The sequence below is a fragment of the Terrapene carolina genome, unplaced genomic scaffold, assembly GCF_002925995.2.
Source record: "Terrapene carolina triunguis isolate 2854851 unplaced genomic scaffold, T_m_triunguis-2.0 Scaffold88, whole genome shotgun sequence".
Classification (NCBI taxonomy): domain Eukaryota; kingdom Metazoa; phylum Chordata; order Testudines; family Emydidae; genus Terrapene; species Terrapene triunguis.
In genome coordinates this window covers 45,666,682-45,683,715 of record NW_020664439.1, presented here as the reverse complement: position 1 = coordinate 45,683,715, position 17,034 = coordinate 45,666,682, and the positions used below count along the sequence as shown (strand labels likewise).

At 45.0% G+C, this 17,034-nt stretch overlaps 1 protein-coding gene across 3 annotated transcripts in view; it reads left to right on the top strand.

The window, feature by feature from the left end:
* ARMC9 (armadillo repeat containing 9) overlaps positions 1-13,155 on the top strand; it is a 105,136-nt gene extending 91,981 nt beyond the window's left edge. For 2 of the 3 annotated variants that reach the window (XM_026650117.2, XM_026650116.2), the window contains 3 exons: positions 1,854-1,986; positions 7,954-8,129; positions 12,776-13,155. In XM_026650117.2, the coding sequence (XP_026505902.1) occupies positions 1,854-1,986; positions 7,954-8,129; positions 12,776-12,798 (332 nt within the window). In that variant the 3' untranslated portion in view covers positions 12,799-13,155. The remainder of the gene's footprint in view (positions 1-1,853; positions 1,987-7,953; positions 8,130-12,775) is intronic. The other variant, XM_026650118.2, reaches the window with a different exon arrangement.
* Positions 13,156-17,034: the final 3,879 nt, after the last annotated feature.

Below are 17,034 nucleotides of genomic sequence, written 5' to 3'. Positions count from 1 at the left end.
AGATATTATCTCACCCCTGAAATACAGCCACCTCTGGCGTGGAAATGCAGCAGCCATTCCTTGCCAGTGATGCTATACAGCAGTTTGTTAATAGGGGCATGTTAAACAACAGGAAATTTAGGTAAGAGCAGAATGTAAATGCTATTGTTTAATTTGACACGGACAATGGAATTAATGCCCCTACCCTTGGAAAAAGTGCTGTTAACTCTTTAATCATCATAGATAAATATAGCCTTGATACTATGTCTCATCTAAACCAAAATGTACTAGTAGGTTCTATCCAGATTGTGTACATGTGAATGTATTTAATATATAGCTTATCAAGAGGACTACATGAGTTGCAGTATCTCTTTTTGTAGGAGGGGAGGTCACTAAATGGGAACGTGTTACATATATATCTATGCATATATTATAAGTATAATATACTTTTGCAGGCAAAGTAATACCTTTTTGAATAGCAGAGACGAGGTTCTTTTTAATAGTCATGCAACTAGTCCAGTATTGTTGTCATAAGGGTTCCCAGTGGTTTGCCTCAGGTGTCATCTTGCAAAATAAATGATTGCTCATCCATTTCTCCCCTGATCTTTGGGATTCAGAAAGGAAAAGGGGATGGAAGAGGTGAGAAGCAAGAAGAGAGAACTTGGTGCTTGATCCAACTCCTATTGAAGTCGGTGACAAGACACTCATTTAATTCAGTGGAAGTTGGATTGGGTCCTTGGTGCATTCCCATCTGGTTGCAACACTGTGATCTTATGGAAAATTATTACCATGAAAAGGCTGAGCCAAAACCAATATGTAGAATAATCACATGAAACTACAAACTTACAAATTTTAGTGTACAAAACACTTCTGTCCCCTCCCCTGTAACACTTTTCCATATGTGTGTGATAAAAATTGTGCTCCCTCTAGAAGCTCTGTTGTCACCCAATAATATTGTTCTGCAGTAGGGCATTTAGTTAGTTAAGTTTTGCCCTTGGTGTACTGGAAACCTGATCATGTTAGTTTTGGTCATTTTCCAGCATCATTTTGAACAGCCCAGGGTTGAGGGTGTCATTGGGTTTGATGCAGTGGAGGTATAAAATGATCAGAAATTGACCAGGAGTGAAGGGCTGGGTGAGACGAAAGCTTCAGATGCACAGTTGGATCAATGTCATCCAGCTTCAGAGTCACAAGGAAGTGCCTGCCCTTGCCCCACCAAACCTTTGCCCACTTTCTGCTCTTCCATACCTGGACCTTCACCCACCTGGGAATCCCTCTCCTTTCTAATTAGGATCTAGCTCGGACCACCACCCTTCCATTTAGCGACATGGTAAGGACAGGGTGGCCATGACCCTCTGACACTTGTTTGCAACCTTCAAGCAAAGACCCTGTGATCTCCCCAGGTCTGATCATTGCACTTCTTTCACAGAACGTGAGACAGTAATAGAAAACTCTCTCCAGCTGGTCTGGTGCTTGTCTGAAAGTGTCCCAGTCTGTGTCCTTGTTTCAGAACATGAGAGCAGTACACTTTTATAAGAGCACCAAATGAAAATGCTTTGGGGGCATGTTTTCTAAGTGAGGGAACTTAGCCACCAGTGCCTCCTCACTCCAGTTGGATTTGCATGTCTTAGTCCCCGGTGCCCCTCTCAGAAAACTGACTTGTCCTTTCATGAACAAGTCTGATTTATACATTCTACACTAGTGCTGGGCAGGGGGTGGGCAATCTGGTTTCATGAGCAAATGTCATAACATGATACTGACAGTGGGGTCTTTGAGTGGCTGCTCCTTGTGTGAGGGGAACTCAGACTAACAGCGTTTACTTGTAATTTGTAAAGTGACACCTCTGCCTTGAAACGTTACCTCTTTTCAAACAGCAATTGAAACAGACTCATCTAAGGTATTCTCAGCGGGTCTCAGAACGGATCAACACGTCCCAGCAGTTACTGAAGTCCTGTCTGCCCGATCCACTGATTTTGTCCAGGACAAAGTTAATGGGCAATCATACAGGTATGATTTTAAAGTGCTGAATATCAGGAAACGGGGAAGTACTCCAGGTGGTTACCAGCTAATTCCATACTATTGTGAAGCCAATTGATGTCTGATGTAGTGTGGTGTGACACAGCTGTGATGACACTTGCCAAACAAAATACTCTTACCTCTGCCAGTGGCAGCTATTCAATTTTTAAAAATCTGGGCCAGAACAGAAGAAATCTAAAGCAAACTGACTTCATTAATGAACATCAGCCATAAGCCTCAACACTGTCACCTGCAAAAAAAATCCTGATCGCTTCCTTAGATGACTTACTGTGCAGAAAAACCATTTATTATATCCATCAGGAGCCAGGGCCATTGGGAGCATGACAGAGATCGAGTCCTTGAGTTATCCATTGAGTACTTCTGTGGAAAAATCTGCAGGGCACGAATTGGGCTCCTCAGCCACTTAAAAACCCACCAATGAACCTCCTTGGCAGACATCATCCTCGCATCGAGGGATAGCCAAAGACAGCAGCAGGGCAAGTTCTTCCATCAGTGTGTTCCATCCCTAACCCGAAGAGATCACTACTGCTTGGCCTCTCCGCAAGGGTTTGTCATGGAACTGCAATTGTGATGCTGTTTTGTTGGGTTGGGGATCCTTGTCTACTAGGAACTGAACCCCGAGACCCACTATCTTTTTTTCATAGATTCCCTCAAATAACCATTGGGTGGCAACAACTTTTGCTGCTGCCTGACTTGGGGCAGATTTGAAGCAGTGACTCAGAAGCAAAAGAACATGGAGTGGATGAGGATAGATGCTGAAGGGGCCGGGTGTGGATGTGTTGGGGAGAGGATATACCAAGCCAGTATCTGGACCCAACTTTCAGAGGTTCTGATGACCTTCAGGTCCTGTGGACTTCAGTTGAAGCTGTGGGTACTCACCCTTCTGGGAATTGGGCTCTGTGGCTAGAGCTTTCTGTTTCTCTGTTGCATACATCTCCCTATTATTTCCTTAATTTCTCAGTTGCACTGTTCCCATGCTGAGATATGATAAATTATCTGTTGCCAACAAGTTAGCACTTTTGGGACATGTAATGGTCCGATTCTGTTGCCCTGCAGCAGCATTTATATTTCTGAATTGCCCATCTCCATGGTAACTGAGCAAACATTACAAACACGAACAGTACATCAGAGTATGTGAAAGGATCCACGTTTCCTCCCCTGTGTCAGACAGAGCCGGCTGTTTCTCAGTCACTCTGGAGTGCAGCTAGCTGCGAACTGGCAGCATCCCCACCCCATTCTCAGCACAATGTGTACGCGCACACGCGTGCGCACGCTCTGTGTTAATGTCCAAACTTAACCTCTTCCTTGCATTTGCATTTACTGATAAATAACAAAAAAAAACAACCAAACAAAAAAAAAGCAAACCTCTGCCTAAGCTTCCTTCCTTTGCTTCTATGGGATACCTCGCCCCTTTTTATCCTCCTGGGTTGGAGCGAATAGGGCTCACCTTGTCGACTGAGTCACCAGAAATAACTCTCCAGCTCCGTATAGTGGCTTATGACCTGTAATACTGGGGTATCCCTTTCTTCACTGACATACAGCTCTTGTTTTAGAGGCGTCTCTACGTGGAGATGCGAAAGTGAAATCTCACCCATGAAGCAATTTTTCTTTTTCCCCCATGTTTGCAGTGATTTGTATGTACAAAAGCAGCCTAAAGTTATGGATATTGGAATGTAGCCATTTGCAAAGCAAACAATGTGCTGGGTTTTCTGCATTAGAGGTGCTAAGTCAACATGGTGCTTCTACAGTAGCCAAACATGCCTTTTGTTCCAATGTCTCATTTCCTCCGTTGGATAAATACTTAAATGAACTAGTTCCGACAGTGAACAACAAAATGAATGGACCATTGCTTCCACCTTAGTTTTGCCCACTGTAAGCAATCTTCTCCATGCTATATATGGAAAGTATGTACTGAGGCAAAGCAGAATAGTTTTGTTTCAATGCCAGGGACCCTGGGCCTGATCCCTCTCTCACTCACAGCAATGTAAATCTGGAATAACTCCATTGAAGTCACTGAGGGCTTGGCTACACTTGCAAGTTACAGCTCAATAAAGCAGCCCCGGGCGCCCTAGCTCACTCCCTGTCCACACTGGCAAGGCATGTTGAGCGCTCTGACTCCGCAGCTACAGCGCTGCTGGTACTCCACCTCGGCGAGAGGAATAACATTTGCTGCGCCCCCACTGGAGCGCTGTGGCGCCAGTGTGAACGAGATGTTGCATTACTGCGCTCTGATCAGCCTTCGGAAATGTCCCATAATCCCCTGAAGTCAAGTGGCCACTCTTGTCATTGTTTTGAATCACTGCAGGAATGCGGAAGTGCCCTTTGAAGGCTCCATTTCTGACAGCTGGCTGCTTATCTGCTCCGAGACAAATCAACCATTACTGTGGAATGCTGTGTGTGAGAGAGAGAGAGGGGGAGGGGAGGGGGGATCTGCTGCTGTCTGAACTTACAAGACAGCAAAAACCCACTCTCTCTCCCCCCACATACACACAACACGCTCCCTGTCACACTCCACTCCCCCCCATTTGAAACGCACATTGCAGTCACTTGCATGCTGGGATAGCGGCCCATAATGCACCGCTCCCAATGCTGCTGCAAGTGCTGCAAATGTGGCCATGCCAGCGCGCTGTCAGCTGTCAGTGTGGACAGACAGCAGCGCTTTCCCTCCTGCGCTCTCCGAAGGCTGGTTTAACTCAAAGCGCTCCACATCTGCAAGTGTAGCCATGCCCTGAATTTACATTGGTATTAAACCAAACTGCGAAATGAATGAAGCCCACTGACTCTGACAGTTCATATTGCAATGACTTTATTTCTGTTGCAACAAATTATCATTTTAGCTAATGAATGATGGAGCGACAATTGCCCATTGTACTTTTATTGATCTGCGGCATTCTCATTGTCTGAGTACAGACCTGTTGTGGTTTTAGCCTATCAAAAACTAATTTATGTATAATAAAGTCTGTCTTTATTTAATAGTCTACAGAACACTTGTAAATAAGCTGGCTTTTGACAGGCTGAAGTTGTATTTGTATTTGGTTAAGAGCAAGCGCAGTATTATTTTAATATCTCAGGCCCTTCATTCGGTACCTGCAGAAGAGAGAGAGTTTGGATACCTCCCTAATGTCACGTTTTTAATTATCTAGAAATTCAACTGTGGTTCCTCTGGAGAAAACAAGGCTGTCATTAATCTTCATACATTCAAACCCTATCACATCCAATGATGGATCTTTCTTCTCCAGTTATTTCTTTGGCTTCAGGCTGCTACTGGGAAAGCAAATAGTTTTTTTTTCTTCTAAATAAAGATTTAAGTTTTGATGTAATGCTAAGGGGGATGAAAACTCTCCGTGCATGGCAGCAAGTTGTCATAAATAATTCCTCCTATGGGAGACAAGGTGGGCAAGGTAATATCTTTTATTGGACCAGCTTCTGTTGGTGAATGAGACAAGCTTTCTAGCTTACACAGAGCTCTTCATCAGGTCTGGAAAAGGTACTCAGGGAGGGTGTCACAGCTAAATAAAAGGTGGAACAAATTGTTGAGCATAAGTAGTTAACGCACATTGTAAGAGACTATTCAAGGTGAAGTGGCCAGTTACAGGGCCGGCTCCAGGGTTTTGGCCGCCCCAAGCAGCCAAAAAAAAAAAAGCCGCGATCGCGATCTGCGGCGGCAATTCGGTGGAAGGTCCTTCGCTCCGAGCGGGAGTGAGGGACCGTCCGCCGAATTGCCGCCGAATAGCTGGACCTGCCGCCCCTCTCCGGAGTGGCTGCCCCAAGCACCTGCTTGCCAAGTTGGTGCCTGGAGCCGGCCCTGGCCAGTTAACACCTCTGGAGTTATAGGACAAAAGAGGAGGTACTGCTAAATATTTTCCCATGACATATTTGTGTCCAGCACCTCTCTAGTTAAACTCTAATTATTTTTGGCTAATTCTGTTTTCATCGAGTTTTGAATATTTGATATTTGATAGGTGGCTGAGGTACAGTGGACATGTGGACACCTAGGGGTCTACTATCAACACTTACCATATGCTCCATGTATTTTGCCTTCAACATGGGAGATTTTGTACCCTAAGTTTATTCCCTGTCCTCTTGCACTTGTGCCTTTGCAAAGACATGAATTCTGGTTGCTCTGTTTTGCTTTGTCTCTAAGTATGCTTTTTACAGTATAGCTATTTAGGTTCCTATATCTAATCTCCAGGGAGATCCTTAATGGCCACGCAAGGGCTTTTTTACATGCAGAATTTCAGATCTAGACTGTTGTTATTAAGTATGTGGGACTGAGGGATAGGGAAGCTCACTTTCTGCCCAAATGGTGCAAAGCATGTTTAAGGATTGTTTTTGGTAGTCATTAGCATTTTAATGATTATCTACATCTGTAGATGTACATCTGTAACAAGTACATCATTAGAATATCAAAAACTAAATAAGTTGAAAGCAAGTGATAAAAACTGCAAACAGGAGATGACCGTGAAACTATTTTGTGGACAGTAACATTTAAATCACTTTTGTTGGTTCTAAATCCCTGTGATCTTTTGTAATAGCACCATGGCCTGGAATTTTGTTTTGGCCAATCAGATTCCTCTTTTTGTAAATGCCTTTTCCCTACACTGGATATCATCTGCATGATCTTTTGAAATGATTAGGAAGGGTAATAAAAGAGAGGCAAGTAAACGACTATCTGAGAGAGATCTTGCTACAAAGATGGTTCAGAGCAGACTTTTAACTGACTGATTAGCAAGTCTTACAGCTAGTGTTTGCAAAAGCAAAATCCTGGACAATTAATGTTATTTAAAAAATAAAAGAAATGTTTGCTAGCGTAGCTCTGCAAAAGGTGAAACAGCAGCCAGGGACCAGTTAATCACTGCCAACTCTGCAGCATTCCATCCAGAGTGGAAGATTAGATGTCCTCAAATCCTCCTAATCACTCTTCCTATCCCTCACAATGGCTTCTTTTGATGAAGCAAAAGAGGCCCTCCAGCCACCACTTTAATTACCTATTGCTGGTTGGCACTTTTTGGGTCTCTTCTCTTGACTCTAATTTTATTTCCTCCTAAAGGCGATTGTCCTTTTCATGCTGAAATCGTTTCGGTTTGGTCTTTTCTGGTTAGGAGAAGTATGGCTGGCTAGAGTAATAAATTAATATAGACCCAAAAGCAAGAATACTCCATGGATCAACACTCGGGGCACTGGCCAGGTGCCTCCAGAGTATCCACCAACACTAGTTAGTACCTCCCATTCCCCTCACAAGAATACTGATCCTGGAAAGAGGGCTAAGAGAGGAGACTTTATCCTTGCATCCTTCTGACTAAACTCTGAACAGAACTGAACTTAGGGCACAGGGTAGGGCTTTAAGTAAGGGCAGATGTTAAAGAGGCTCACACTACAAACGAGAAATGCATGGATTACACAACTGAGGGAGAGCCAAGGGAACTTAGCTTGCCATGATCCACATGTGTGAGGGAGACCTGTGAGGTGCCAATGCCTACAAATCCCATTAACCTGAACGGGAGTTGAGAAATCTCAGGATCGACACCTAGATGAGGCTCACAGGAAAAAATAATAGTGCAGTCTTAAACTGATGTGAGAGCCATATATTCAGCTCTTCAATAGCTTTGTAGCACCTCGGGTTCATTGATTCTGTGTTTGTGACCTAAGTAGTATACAATGGAAAACATAAGAGCCACAGAAGGGAATGTGGCTCCTTAATGAGGCGTGTGTTTTCTAAGGTGCAGCTGAGGGGGTACCATGTTCATGTCCATCTGTGACCTCGCTAGACTTTGGCCAGTGTGTCTAGCGCTGTGTTGGCGAGGGTGTGCAATGAGATTTGGTTGACTGTAGGTATCCAAATGGCAGTTCTATTTCCCCCATGTTCTGCAGCCTGTTCTGTCCCTTGATATAAAAACATGAGCATGAACATTCTAAATCTTTCCGTCTCTCTTCCAACAGCGAGTTTTCCTCTGCCTTCACCGGTAAACGTAGGGTCCCGCGCACTCCCGAAGTGCAGAGTCCCAGCCCTCGAAAGGGAAAGATCCCAACCATTGCACCACAGTTCTCACAGTCCGGACCCCAGCAAACAAGCCGGCCCAGCTCTTCGGGATCATCTACAAGAAGCAGGCAGAGTAAGTGAAAAATTCTCACTCTTCAAGTTGTCTGTGTTTAGGGAGGAAAGAAGGAAGCTTTACAGCAGTCTCCGTGAATGGTGTTATGTGCTGTAAATGTTCCAGCAGTATGTGACTATGTAGTTATCCACTGCTGGATATACAATCATAGAATTCTATCCTGCTGAGCACGCTGCTCATAATTCAAGACCAGTGGTGGGCAGCCTGCGGGCCGCACGCAGCCTGTCAGGGTAATCTGCTGGCAGGCCGCGAGACAGTCTGCAGGCACGGCCGCCCGCAGCTCCCAATGGCTGTGGTTCGCCATTCCCGGGCCGCCACTTCCCGCAACTCCCATTGGCCGGGAATGGCGAACCGCGGCCACTGGGAGCTGCGGGCGGCCGTGCCTGCGGATGGTCAATGTAAACGCTGTCTCACAGCCTGCCAGCAGATTACCCTGATGGGCCACGTGCAGGCCGCAGGTTACCCACCACTGTTCAAGACTGTCATGTCAGCATTTAGATCCAACCTCATAAGAACATAAGAACGGCCATATTGGGTCAGACCAAAGGTCCATCTAGCCCAGTATCCTGTCTTCCGACAGTGGCCAATGCCAGGTGCCTCAGAGGGAGTGAACCTAACAGGTAATGATCAAGTGATCTCTCTCCTGCCATCCATCTCCACCCTCTGACAAACAGAGGCTAGGGACACCATTCCTTACCCATCCTGGCTAATAGCCATTAATAGCCTCCTTTCTGCTTTTGGTATAGAAGGTGGCCCAATTTCAAAGGTGAATCTAAGTTAGTGACACTTAAACCTTCTTCCAGCCCCCAAATTAGACTTCCGGTCTAATCCTTTAGACTTCCTTTGGCTCACACCCACTTTATGTGTAACTTGCGTGGCCAATTAAATGATCACAATGGTCCCGTCTGGCTTTATAATCTATAATCTGTGAATCATTGTTGAATTTGACCTGCTGAGTGTGAGCCTAACAAAGTCTAAGCTGGTGTCACTTGCTTGCCCAGACTCTGGAAGAGAGGAGGAGAGCTAGAAAAGGGGTGTGATGGCCAAGGAAGTGGAAGTGAAAGACGCTTCCAGCCTATTGTAATATTCTTAGCCCTTCTGACTCCTCAATGTGTAAGTGCCTCAGCTGACTCCCAAATGCTCACACAGCAGTCAGTGCCTCTCAGCAGATGTAAAGGAGTCCAAGGGCTGTGTCTTCACTAGGAGAAAAGGTGTGTTCTTAACTCGAGTTAGCATCCTCGTGAGGACAAGGCACTTTTTGATTTTCATACGAGTCCGCATGTTGAGTTAAAGATGGGGGATCCTTCTCTGTGTCTCGACCTGCTAACTCGTGTGAAAACTACAAACTGCCTTGTTAGGATTTTAACTCAAGAACACATCTGTCTTTTGTAATGACAAGGCCTGACATTTTTAGACACTTTTTTCCAAAACTCAGCTATATGCAGGCATATTTTTTTGGAGCCAGCATGAATAAATATGAAAGCACCTGCTAGCTGTGTACTTATTACAAGCATGCGATAATCATCATTGGAATTTGCTTTTTTGTAGCACTTACTATCTGAAGATCTTGGAGTGCTTTACAAGCATTAATTAGCTTCACAATGCCCCTAAGCCTCACCCAGTATCAGGTACATAAGTATTATTAACCGTATTTTACAGATGGGGAAACTGAGACCCAGAGGTGAAGTGACTTGGCTGCGGTTACATAGTAAATCGGTGGCAGAGCTGGGACTCTACATAGTGAGTCAGTGGCAGAACCAGGATTAGTACCGAGTTAGTCCCATGTTCATCCCCTCCCCCCCCCGATCATGCTGCTGGCCAGGTCTGTTAGCTTGACCCCATTGTATTCCTGCTGCACACACCCTCTCTTTAGCTTTGATGTCAGTGCTTGCTGTTTCCTGTAATACGAGCACTGTCCTGACTGGATCGATAATGGTGTTAATAGCCAAGAATCCTTCCCCGGTTCCTGTTTCGCTGCCTGTTTAAAGGGAAGCGCTGCTGAAAAAGGGGAAAGAGCAGCATGCACACACACAAGGAAATGCTGTCCACGTGTCCAGCTTCTCCAGGGAGTGTGGAGCCGAGCGTGAATTCGTGCTCCTGGGTGCATGCGTTTTATGAAAGATCTGTCCTGATCGGTCCTCTCTACATCCAGTCTTGTGCTAAGTGCTCAGTGGGGGCTTTGAAGGGAGTTCCGTATCCAGGGAAACAGCGTACAGTGCAGCTTTTATCAAAATCACATGAAACCGAATGTGATCAGCGATTTAAGTCCCTTGTGTTTCTCTAAAGGCTCGGTATGTGCCTCCACAAGCCCAGGCTACGGGAACTTTAAGACTTCGCCTGGACGTAGCTCTGTTAATTCTGCCCTGAGTGTGCATCTTAAAGTTATGTGCACAGTGGATACATCTGATCACACAAACAGGCAGTTCCCTCTCCTGAGTGTTGGAAAGAGGCTCCAGGTTAGGCTTATTGCATCAGTCACAGATTCCCTGGCACTAACTTTGCTATTAATAGGGAACTCTTCGCTGGTCACTGTATTATCTTGTTAGTAATGGCTGAGATTTCTAAGCAGTCTCGGGGCTTTAGACAGGTATCTTTCATAAATATTACTTTCAATATGTTTATCGTTTGTACCGCCTTTTGCATTCACAAAGCACTTCGCAGATATTAATGAATTAACCCTTCCCCCCCACCTCACATGGGTGTTGTGATACAGGCGTGCGTCTTTGTCCCCATTTTACAGAGGGGAAAATTGAGATACATAGGTTAAGGGCCAGATTTTCTGAAGTGTCTAAAGATGCAGGTAGATGTCTACTGGGATTTTATGAAGCACCTAAATATTTCAAAATCTGGTCTTAAATGAGCAACCAAACCCAAGGATGAGGGCCAGACATGCCAAACCCATGAAAAAAATGCAGAAATTGGGCTTGTTTTTGGCTTAATTGGCTTATAGTTGCTTGTTGGCTAGTTTTTGGCTTGTTGCTTCTTTTTTTGACCTGCTCCCGGCAGGGGGGGGCAAGTGGGGAGAGAGAGTCAGGGGTGCACAGCGGGCCCACCCCAGTCCCAGACTGCACGCCGGGGAGATCTAGTCACACAGAGCATTGGGGTTCTTAGGGATTGGCTTGTTTTGGCCTTGCTTTGAAATGGGATTAGCTTGATTTTCGGCTTATTGTGAAAGTCGGGTGCTTATTGACCACGTGGAAGTTAGCAACTGTGATGAGGGCATGGGAGTGCCTGACTCCCAGTTCCCTGCTCAGACCTCTAGGTCCGTTCATTTTTGCATGCTCAGAGGGACTATAGCCCCATCCCCCCCCCCCCCCCCACACACACACACACACCTGGGTCAGGCTGATTTGTTTGTCGGTCGCAAGTTTCTGATGACGTAGATTTTATGAGAGCCAAGCACTGGTCATGATGAGGAGAGAAAGATGATTGTCCGATACAGGTTATAGCCAGTGTAGTCCCACAGACTGGAGTCTCTCGCTTGTTGTTAACAGTGTAACTAGTATTTTATAGAAAACAGCAACCCATTTCAAGAAATCCGGTTTAGGCTCCATCTTCAGCAGGAGCTAGGGGTGTGATTCCCAGCTTGGGGGTAGACACTCACTAGCTCTCATTAAGTCCACATGCCCTCAGTCACCCCAAAAAAGAAACCCATCTAGGCAAATGGTACGTCTACACTAGGAGCTCAGCGAGGGCTGGAGTCCCAGCTTGTGCATCCTCATGCACTAGCTCTCATTGCTAAAAACAGTCGTGTTTGCACAAGCTGGGACTCCTATCCCTAGCTGAGCTCCTAGTGTAGACATAACCTTTGACTAGATGGGTTTCTCTTTTGGGGTGACTGAGGGCACGTGGACTTAATGTCTTATGTATGCACAGGTAGCATGGGGGTATCTACACACCTACGGCCAAATTCCACCTTCATTTTGAGCCCTGCATCAGTAGTGAAGTCACTGGGGCTGCGCTGCACAGATGTAACATAAAGCAGAAGTAGGCCCCCTCAGAGTAAAGCCAACAGCTTTGGGGCTTTTACTAGTTTCCCTCTTGGGCAGGCTTGTACAGAGAGGACATGTGGGCTTGCAGTTAAGGCACCAACCTGAGATTCGAGATCTGTGCTCAGTTCCCAGCTCTGCCACAGACACTCTGGGTAAATTATTTAACCTAATCTGTGCTCAGCTCCAACTCTGTAAAATGAGGAAAGAATCCTTCCTTCCTTCCTTTCTTCCACTGTGTCTGTCTTGGCTATTCTGAGTGTGGATTCCTTGGGACAGGGGCTCTCTGACTATGTATATGTGCTGTACCTGATCTCGGCTGGGACATCTGGATGCTACTGTAATACAAAAAGAAGAAGAAGAAAGGGTTAATTTATCTGTGGAAACACCAGCCCTTAACACAGCATCCCATTGTCCAGAAATGGTGACAGTAATATTTGGCAAATAGGTGGAAGCTCAGATAAAGTGTAAATGCCAGTCATGACTAAACCCATATTTTCAACATTGTAACATTTGTGGTTTAAGTTTCCTTTGTGCATTTTTGCTGTGCTGTTTGTGCTTGTGTCCAGGTTGAACAGGTGTTCCCCACAGGCAGAGGACATCTGATAATCAGTTCTACTTTCAGCTGACAGTCCCTTTCTTACTCCCCTTCTGCAGGCAGCCAGTCCTCCAGGAAGTGAGAGCAGTTCCTTTCTTCAGCAACCACCTTGCTTATCCTTTAAGGACACAAGTAGCATCCTGTAACAAGACTCCTAGCTTCACTGGCAGCAGCCCCAGAGGAGAGTGAGGTTATCAACACTCCACTGCATATGCCTTGCACTGTGATTCAGGGATTATCTGATGGGATGTGTCCCCTATTGGTTAAAACAAGAGACCTTCTCAGGAATCACAATTTGGGTAGCAGCGCCGCTCCAGCAGCAGACGAGGACTGGTTGGATAGATGTACACAATCCAATTATTCCTAATAGTTTATTCTGAAGCGACATTGCTGAATAGAATTAAACAGAGTGGGTGTGGGTGTGTCTTCCTCCCCCCCCCCCCCCCCCCCAGAGACTGCCCTGGGGAGAAGGTCCATAGGGCTGATGTAATGAGCTGGCTGAAGTGTACTGTTTACATGTTGTTCACAGGACCAATTTCTGGACCTGCTTTTAAAACTATCCCTTGGTTTATGAGCTGAGGGGATGGAACATCTATGTACAGGGAAACTTCAGCAGCCAAGAAAGGCCATGTGTATGGTTCTGTGCTGACTAATGCCCCATGCAATCCTGTTCACTTCACGGGGGCTTACACGCATGTAAGTGAGCTCTGAATTTGGCCCGCTGAGATTTGTGCTGGGTGCTTGATCGACAGGGATCCTAGTCTTCCGTGATTAAAACCCCCAAAATTCTCCTATAAAAAAATATTAAAAATCCGCCTTTTTCTGTGATGAAAATGAAACACTGAAATTAGTTTCCCAAGTCACAATATCTACAGGTATCAGTTGAACACAATATTTTATTGCTATATTTACAATTTGTAAGCGAGTTCGAAGCCTACCAGTGCCATCAGTCCTTAAAATAAAATAAAATTAATAGAACTGCAATTTGTATTTCTTGCATATCCCAGATACTTCTATGTCTGTATTCTGTCCAGTGGAACCCCATTTATCCGATCCAATTGGAACGGTGGCAGATCCGCTGAAGCCCGAGCTCTGCCGCCCGGGGCTGACAGCTCCAGTTTGGTTACGACGGACAGCTGGATAAGGGAGGCTCTGATAAACGGGGTGCGAGTGTATGTTTATCTTTTTTCACCAAATGTAAAAACTGAAGCGTCTCTGTGAAGACGCCAATTGTGCGTTTTTCCGCGGCAAATGGATTTCTAGGATCCCTGTTCATCCGCCTTATTTGAGACGTGTGTGTCTGTGGTGTGGGGGGAATCTTTTGCGGGTATTAGTTGGTGTGTACTCAGCAGGCAGTGTTCAGGCTTCTTCACTGGGAAGGCGTGTGGACCTGCTCCATTTTGCTGAAGAAATATAAAATGGGCAAGGGAGCGACCTGTGGCAATTGAAACAATATTGCACCATTGCCCAAAGGAGTGGCAGTGCTTTCCGGTAGGGAGCTATTCAGTAGCCTTCCCTGAGGGCACCAACCCCTTGTGGAGCACTCGTCCTTGTCCACTTTCTCACTTGGGATGAAGAAATGTTTTCTCCTTGTGAGTCCCTGAGCCAGTCCCGAGCAAAAGACACCCCTCCAAAGTGTGCACCTGGCTATCCTTCCTTGACCCTTTGTCACCCTCTGTGACATTCCTTACCTCTGACTTTGAACAATGATCTGTTACATCTTCTTGTGAAATCTTAGCAGGAACCTGTTTTCTCAAAGTAGGCTTGAGCTGTTCTTCAGTAAATGTAAAGTGGAGGGTGAGAGGGCCAATCACTGAATAAGAACTAGAGCAGTTACTCCTAGCAGTGATTTATGATGCAGAAATTGTTTTGTTGTTCATTCTTTTAAATGTAGCAGCGATCAGGAAACACTGCAATAGCCACCGGGACTGGCTTTTCAGTAACATCCCCTCACGTGTCAGCCCCGATGGAAACAAAAACAAGAAGCCCTCTTCCAAATCCCAAACCGTCTGGCTGCTGATTGGCGGGGGCGGGGGGCAGCCAGTGCTTTTTCACTTTTTTACATGTTCGCTTTTCAAAACCAAACATCGGGGCAGGTGGGGAGTTGAGGCCTTTTGTTCTGGGATAGCTGCATGTGAGGAAAGCAAGTCGAAAACCTTAGACATGATAAAGCAACACTGAATTGAGAGCATTTGCAAATTAGAATGAACCTTGTGGTGGTTTGAATGACCCCACTGCCTTTGAAGCAAAAATGTCATCACTTTCCCATAGGAAAGAAATGGTTGCATTGTCATTGATGGTTTATATTGAACGGAAAGAAAGTTTTACACTTGGATTTAGACCTTGGGTGGCAAATTTCAGCCTAGGGTGATATTAAACAGTCAGGGTCAGTTCTCAATTGGTGCAAATTGTCATTAGATCCCTTGAGCACAGTGAAACTACCAATTTATTGCAAATGGGGCTCCGACCCATGAGTAACAAACCCAAACCCTTGGAAATTAGACTTCATTTTGGAATTGGGCAAATACTGATGGGTTTGAAATATTGCAATTTACAAAGACCAGATCACTTTGTAATTTTAATTTGTCCACAAGAAGGGTAAAGTAGTCAGGAAATCAGCAGTTCTTACATAGTTCCATATCTGCATAGGACCAAAAGTGGTTGTGGGTCCTCTTTGACTTCTGTCTTCTATCATTTTAAAACTTTCTTTAAAAAGTGCCAGAGAAAAAACTTGGGGGAGGGGGAATCCAACTCCTTATGCAGATCTCCCCATCCTGACTTGGGAGAGGCAAATGCCATTAGGTGAAAATTCCTGCTGATTCCTAAGAAGGCCGCGACAGACAGAATATTAACATCCCAAGGGTGGCTCTGTGGAGGTTTGATGGAGACAAGTGTCAGTCTAGTTAGCTTTGCTTTTTCCTCTTAAGCATTGTCTTTTCCCAGTGTAAAATATCAAGACTACTTGTTACAAATGGAGTGCTAGGTATGCACATTTGCATTTCCTGATACCCAGAATTCCCTTTCAGTTCAGTTTTTTTTTAATTATACAGCAGTGCTGGGGTTTACCTTAGAAAGAATGGGCCTGCTTCTGTGAGATGCGAGCAGCTTTTGTGAAGGGTTGAGTGCTCTCTATTTTAGTAAACTTAACAGGCCTGATCCTTTGCTGGTACATAAATCTAGTGTAACGCCTTTGAATTTTTAACAATGAGGCAATTAACATTGGAACAATTTACCCAGGGTTGTGGTAGATTCTCCGTCACTGGCGACTTTTAAATCAAGATTGGATGTCTTTCTAAGATATACTGTTTGCAGTGTTGTTGTAGATGTGTTGGTCCCAGGATAGTGGAGAGACAGGGTGGGTGAGATAATAATATCTTTTATTTGGATCTACTACTGTTGGTGAAAGAGACAAGCTTCGATCTTATTTCTGTGTAAGCTTAAAAGCTTGTCTCTCACCAGCAGATGTTAGTCCAGTAAAAGATATCACCACACCCATCTTGTGTCTCTCAAAGATATACTGTAGTTCAAACAAAAAGTAACTCTCAGTCATAAGGCTTGTGTTGCGCAGGAGGTCAGACTCCGGTCCCTTCTAGCTTGGAATCTATGACCGTCAGTGGAGTTGTGCTGAATTACACCAACTGCGGGTCACGATAAATTGAGGGTGCAGAGCACCTTGCAGAATTGGGTCCAAATCAACAAGCTGGGGAGGGGAGAAATAGTTCTTTCTTACAGGGGCCTTTACAAGTGAGGACTCTATGGAGGTTTCCCCCTTTGAGCCACTAGACGTGTTGGAGTGTCAATCTATAATTTGCAGACTTTATCAGACTGGTTTGGGGCTACCCTCAGTCCACCTAAGTAATCGATTAGATATGACAAATTTCCATCCACTTTTGCAATGAAACGAACCATGTGTGGGTGTTTAAACTAAATTCTCAGCAATGCAATTCCTATTAAAGGCTGATAAAGGACCTTTTTTCCGTGGAAAAATGGGAATGTCAATCATGCAGGCAGAGCTTTTTCAGTCTCATAAGTGTAAGTATTGCTGTTGATAAAGGGTTACAAGTAGCCGGACAGTAAAAGAGGAAACAGGATAACATGCCTGCAATAAATTCTGCACCTCATGCCTAAAGGAAGTTAGTCACTTTCACATGCTCTCGAAAGGCTGCTGGTTGGTAAAACATGCCCACAATAAATCCATAATCAGAGCAGTGGAGAATACCCTGCTTGAATGCTTCATTGCTTACTTAAACCAGCTGTATTCTTGTTTACAGGAAGCTAATACAGGAGTTCCACATATCAAAAGAGGAAAGCTTTCTGG